The sequence below is a fragment of the Mus pahari genome, chromosome 8, assembly GCF_900095145.1.
Source record: "Mus pahari chromosome 8, PAHARI_EIJ_v1.1, whole genome shotgun sequence".
NCBI classification, from domain to species: domain Eukaryota; kingdom Metazoa; phylum Chordata; class Mammalia; order Rodentia; family Muridae; genus Mus; species Mus pahari.
This window is the reverse complement of record NC_034597.1, coordinates 52,397,295-52,403,710: the sequence shown is the minus strand read 5'-3', so window position 1 is coordinate 52,403,710 and position 6,416 is coordinate 52,397,295. Positions and strand designations below refer to the sequence as shown.

The window sequence follows — 6,416 nt, the reverse complement described above, 5'->3', positions numbered from 1 at the left end:
AAAAAAAAAAAAAAAAAAATTATTATTATTATTAGATGCCTATTTCCTTCTCTTCCCCTTCCCCCCATTTGCCCTCTCCCCTCCCCTCCCCTCCCCTCCCCTCCTCTCCCCTCCCTTCCCCTCCCTTTATTCAGGGTTATATGCTTATTCAGGGGTTGGGGAGGTGGGTGTACAGAGAGAAGCCTACAGAATTAACGTGAGTTTTATATAAGGCCATTTTCTTTAATGCCAATAAAATTAAGTTAGAAATTAATGAGTAAGCTAGATTTGATGGTATATTCCTATAATCCTACTCTTTAAGGAATAGGAAGATCTCTACAAATTTAAGCCCAGCCTGTTCCACTCAGTGGATTCTAGACTAACTAGGTCAACATAGTGAGATTGTCTGAAAAGCATCATCAACAACAAAAACACAGAAAACAAAACAACAACAACAAAAACAAACCAGTGAATAAGAAAGTAAAGCTTGATAATTGTGAAAGTTTTTTAAACTAAATCATTTGGGCATCAACAAGATCTTATCTCAATCAGAACCTATAGAATGTTGCTAGTGGTGCTATATTTTAAACAGTTAACACAAGTTGAATTAACAAATATTAGGTAGCAGGGCATGGTGGCGCACGCCTTTAATCCCAGCACGTGGGAGGCAGAGGCAGGTGGATTTCAGAGTTCGAGGTCAGCCTGGTCTACAGAGTGAGTACCAGGACAGCCAGGGCTAAACGGAGAAACCCTGTCTCGAGCCCCCCCCCCCAAAAAAAAAAAAAAAAACCAACAAATATTAGGAATCCTAAAATTTTGATTCTCAAATTCTAAATTCTGTTAATTAAGAAAGACTTAAGAAAATGAGTATATCAAGTGAAACTAAGTACTTCAAAACAGTAGTCATTTTATTCATTGTCTGACCTGAGAATGGTTGCTTGTTGATGGGTTCACTATATCTGGGGTTAGTAATTAATGATCTAGGGTCGTCTGTATAGGTGTCTGCATGTTGGCTGAGACCTTGCTTGTTCTCCACATAGCCCCATCCTCCACTGTTCAGAGTTTCCATGATAGTTTGAGAAAGAGCAGTAGGAGAGGACAGTCTCCACCATGTGAGTCCTTTCAAACTCTAGTCTAATGCTCCTCTGCCAAGGCAAGTCACACACTTCCACCTCTGCTCAGCACAGACTGTACTGCAAGTGTGGGAATGGGGAAGGAGATCTTGTTTAACCACGTACATGTAGTGAGATAGATGGGCAGGGCAGGTGTGGATTACCCCTTCTGAGTTCTAAAAACAAATTAATCAGGAGCTAAAAACGACTGTAATTTCTTTTTCCTTTTTTTTTTTTTTTTTTTTTTTTTTGCAAGACAAAAGTAGTATTGTAGGTGAGTACTAGCGGACATTCGAAGAAGCAGATAATTCCAGTTTGTTAAATGATATCAGATGTAAGACACATGTCCCAGTTCCTTATGAAACAAGAAAAATCCATCACCAGAGTATCAAATGATGCTTATCATCCAGTTCCACTTGGGGAAAGAGAAGAAAATTCTAAACAAAATCTTAATAAACTGAGCCCAATAATACATAATTTAGAAAAATTTGGGAATGTTTGTCCTTGAATTGAAAGGGTAGTTTAACATTGAAAAATACGTTATTTCACCCCATTTGCAGAGGAAAGTGGGAAGCTGATAAAAGAGGAACTTAATTTGGTGAAACCAAATATTCTCATGAACGAAAGGAAACCTAACAAGTTAGATATAGAAAGGTTCTTTCTGCTCTGTATGGTGGCACAGGCTTTTATCGTGGCACAGGCTTTTATCCTGGCACTCTGAAGGCAGAGGCAGCCACGGGTTTTTGAGTTTGGGGCCAGTCTGGAACGCATAGCAAGTTCCAGGCCTGTGGGGGGGTCTACTTACTCTACCTAGTGAGACACTGTCTCAAAATAAAATACCAGAAATGGTCTTCCCAACTAGACAAGAGCATACGTGCCTGTAGAACACACGGTTGTGTATAATGCCCAAGCACTGTCCTAAGAGTGGGGAATGTATGTTTATACCTGGAAGAGTAGGGTAATGGGTAAGGTTCCTGAAAGGCTTTGGAAGGAACTTTTCAGGTGCTAAGAAGCTGGACTAAACCAGCGTGACCATAGAAGGGATCAAGGTTAGAATAGTTTGGGGAAGAGGTATATCTTAAGGTTTCTAAACACATGACTGAAACAGCTTGGGGGAAAGGGTTTATTTCATCTTCTAGCTTGTGTAGTCAATTATCTAGGGAAGTCATTAGAAACTGAAGTAGAGGCCATAGTGTTGCTTACTTACTGGTGTGTACCTTGTGGCTTGCTATCCTGCTTTCTTAGAGTACCTGAGACCAACAACCCATGGATAACAGTTCTATCAGTTACCTGAACCCTCTGAAATTAACCATTAGTCAAGACAGTAACCCATAGGCTTGTCTCTAGACAAATCTCATGGAGGTATTTTCTTTTTCTTTTTCTTTCTTTCTTTCTTTCTTTCTTTCTTTCTTTCTTTCTTTCTTTCTTTCTTTCTTTCTTTCTTTCTTTCTTTCTTTCTTTCTTTCTTTCTTTCTTTCTTTCTTTCGTTTGTTTGTTTTGTTTTTCGAGACAGGGTTTCTCTGTGTAGCCCTGGCTGTCCTGGAACTCACTCTGTAGACCAGGCTGGCCTCGAACTCAGAAATCCTCCTGCCTCTGCCTCCCAAGTGCTGGGATTAAAGGCGTGCGCCACCACGCCTGGCTATGGAGGTATTTTCTTAACTGAGAGTTCCTGTAGTTTGTATCAAGTTGACAAAAAACTAGCTGGGGTTTTAGTTTTACTGAAAGTTGATTTGTTTAAACTTTTAAATTTAGTAAGTTGTTAGGTTTTTGGAAACAATTTCAGATTTGTAGTTTGAAAGTTAAAGTTCAAAGAATAATAAAAAAAACCACTGTATATCCTTGTGGCACCTAGTTTTTTTGGATTGTTAGCATTTTTGATATTTGCTTTATTTCCTTTATAATTCATATGTTACTCACATTCATTTTCCTTTATACTAGCTCTAGTAGGGTTTCCTATTCCCTTGAGTATATCAACTCATATTTCATAAAAAAGAGACTTTTATGTAATAGCACACATACAAGATTAATGAAGGATTATGTCTAGTCAGTAGAGTCAACTTGGAATTTGCAGAGTCTAAGTCAAAAAGAGCCTATCCAAGCTAGGTCCTGCATTTCTTTTATGGAACTCTTCTCCAGCCTTTCCCATCGTTAGTGACTGTATCTTTGAAGCATACAGGCTTTTTTTTTTTTTTCTTTAAAACCTCCCAATGGTAGATTAGGGTTAGTCTGATTTTTAACAAGCAGTGCCAAAGGGGTAGGGAGCACACAGAGTTAATTTGTCCTTTATTATTGGTAGTATATTTTGTCAGTTGTCCAGGAATGCCATCTGAAGGCTACATGTATCTCATAACAAAACAAAAACCAGACAGCGCCATCTACCATTTTCTTGTCACTGTATGTTAGCATGTGAGCATGTATTCTGTGTGAGGCCACTTGGGGTATATAAATATAAGTGGTGTTGCCATCTATGAAATATTGTAGTTTAATATATAACTAGGGTTGGTAATTTGTGTAGTTACTAAGAAAGAATGATGTTATAAAAGTGGGAATATGCTAATGACTATATAGATATCATTGTGTTTAAATGTGCTGGCTTATACACAGAACAAAAGTTAATGGTATGCACATGTGTATGAAGTTTTCATTTTTTTAAATCCTAATTTTACATGAATATTGAGGCCTCTTTAATAGCTGCTATAATCAAATACATTCACAAATATTGGGCCACAAAATTACATTCAAATTTTAAGTTGAAAAGTTACTTGCTTTTAAACAATAATTGAAATAGCATAGTTAGCATTCTGAACAATTTGAGTGTCATAAAACGGAAGATGGGATGAATTCTTGTTTGTGAAATTCATGTACCAGGAGTTTAATCTGAGCTGGCAAGATGCTCAGGTAGTAAGCATACTTGTAGCTACTGGAGGCATAAACCTGACTATCTGGATTCATAATTGGAAAAGAGAGCCAAATTCCCAAAGTTTTTCTCTGACCTCATCCATATATGTAGTGTGGCTCATGCCCCTAATAGTAATGATGCTGATGATAGTAGTAGTAGTAGAAGAAGATAAATAAAAGTTTGGTCTGAAATGGTGCTAATTTAAGTGACATTTAATATATTCTTGTTCCTCATACCCTCAACTTGCAGTGAGGCATTGCTATGTGTCCTTAAGCTCTTCTTAATGTCTTCTTAATAACTTCAGGCAGCTATTAGCAATAGGTAGGTAGAAACTGCTTGATACATGGTACTGTACCCCAGGTAAACCCTTATAGTGTTGGTCAGAATAGGTGGTGCTTAGTGAACTGGGGGTGAGATGACATACAAGCAGTGGGGCTAAACCAGGCCATGTTCATTCTGGCACCAAAGGCAACTTCATTTTAACAACAGCCTTCATGAGTTCTTAAGGTTTCATTGATTGTCTTTCAGAACAAAAGAGATGAACACTTACTGAAAAAGAGAAATGTTCCCCAAGAAGAAAGCTTAGAAGATTCAGATGTTGATGCTGATTTTAAAGCAGTAAGTTACCCGTGTGTTTATAATGTATCTCTAAATATTTTTGTTATAAAAAGGGGAGCATTATTTTAAATTTAAGAAAAAAATGATAATAATAATAACAAGGCATGTTAAATCATTACCTGATAGACTAATAAATAGTTTTGTTAATATTCTCTGCTGAACTATCTTTCTTTCTTTTTAAGCAAAATGTAACACTAGAAGCTATATTACAGGTATGTTATTAATTTAATACTGTCATTCTGAAATGTTTTGAAATAGTTTCTTTCTTCCTTCCTTTTTTTTTTTTTTTTAAATGTCTGAAATATACACTTGTTGTTGCAGAATGCCACAAGTGATAATCCTGTAGTCCAGTTGAGTGCTGTGCAGGCAGCAAGGTAAGAGATGCCTGTACCTCCCTTGGATGTCACAGCTTGCCGTGTAGAAGTGGGGTAGTGTGCTATGTTTACGCTCATAGTTTGGCAGCCATAGCAATTAATTTCTTTTCTTTTCTTTTTTTTAATAGGAAACTACTATCCAGTGACAGAAATCCACCAATTGATGACCTAATAAAATCTGGGATTTTACCAATTCTAGTCAAATGTCTAGAAAGAGATGATAAGTAAGTTTGAATTTGCCTTCTCACTTTCGTCAGTTAACTTAAAATTTAAAATTGATATTTTTGCCAAAAAGTTTGGTGATGTTTTGCGTTTAGTAAGTTTGGATTTGTTTTATTTTTGTGGTGCTGTAGACCAAACTCATCCCTTGAGCATTCAAAGCAGGTTCACTGTACTGAGCTATATATCTTTAGCCCACTGTTTTTTAACTTGTCTTATATTTCAATGCAGTTTTCTTCTCCTGTATTTAAACATCACAAATAGTATTTGAGTCACCATTTGCCTATGAGTCTATATATAGATTAGCCTCATGACTAGTCAGCATGAATGGTTTCCAGAACCATGTGGCTTGTCCTTACCCTGGGACTAGTCCAGCTGATCACTGACCCTTTGGCTAGTCTTGAATAGCACTCTAGCCGTGGTTAGTTATCCCTTATCAGGTGAGGGCCGTCTGCTTACCCAGAAGAGAAGGGGGGGAGTGTGGTCCCTGGCATCTTGGAGACCTGCTGCCCATTAAACTCCCTCAGTTTGAATTAACTTGGTTTGGAATCCAAAACTTTTAAAAATGAATACTATTTTTACATCTAGAACATATAGTCTGAAATGAAATATTTTGCTGAATGTCCAAGGAATTTTTAGTAGATTAAATAAAAATAGTGGTCTATAAGGGGTTGCCAGTGAGGGCTGTGTATTTAAGAACATTTCCCTGGTAGTTGCAATCCTCCCTCTGCCTTTAGGCCTTAACTGTGTTAGTGCATTCAAGATAACCTCAGCTTTATGGGATGAAAGCAGAGACACTTCCTTTAGGTTAGTTGGACCAAGAGTGAGCCCAATCTTGAGCTCTCTGTTATTCTATCTCTGTCTTCCATTTGTACACTGTGGTCTGGCTTATCTGTAGTCTGCCTGTTGTGTGTGTCTGATTTGTCCCTGCTGCCTGTCTGGTCTACATGTGTCTGAATGTCTGGATCTGTTCATGTCCTTGAGTCTGTCCCTAACAAAGGGCTTTGCTCTGTATTGATTGAATAGCACAGAACACAGGCATTGGAAAGGGGATGAGGAATTGTCTACAAAAATCTTTCTGCAAAGGAAGAAGTCCCTTGACTTCACCCACCTGACCCAGGCAGACAGCACTGCAAATTACAAGGTGTTTCCAACACACACACACACACACACACACACACACACACACACACACACACACACACACACACACAC

The 6,416-nt window shown here is 37.9% G+C and overlaps 1 protein-coding gene across 1 annotated transcript in view; it reads left to right on the top strand.

Annotated features, from left to right (window-relative positions):
- The window catches only part of Kpna3 (karyopherin subunit alpha 3), a 72,464-nt gene that overhangs the window by 41,736 nt on the left and 24,312 nt on the right, over nucleotides 1-6,416 (top strand). Inside the window, exons 3-6 of the mRNA XM_021202990.2 lie at nucleotides 4,519-4,608; nucleotides 4,791-4,820; nucleotides 4,930-4,982; nucleotides 5,111-5,206. Of these exons, the coding sequence (XP_021058649.1) occupies nucleotides 4,519-4,608; nucleotides 4,791-4,820; nucleotides 4,930-4,982; nucleotides 5,111-5,206 (269 nt within the window). The remainder of the gene's footprint in view (nucleotides 1-4,518; nucleotides 4,609-4,790; nucleotides 4,821-4,929; nucleotides 4,983-5,110; nucleotides 5,207-6,416) is intronic.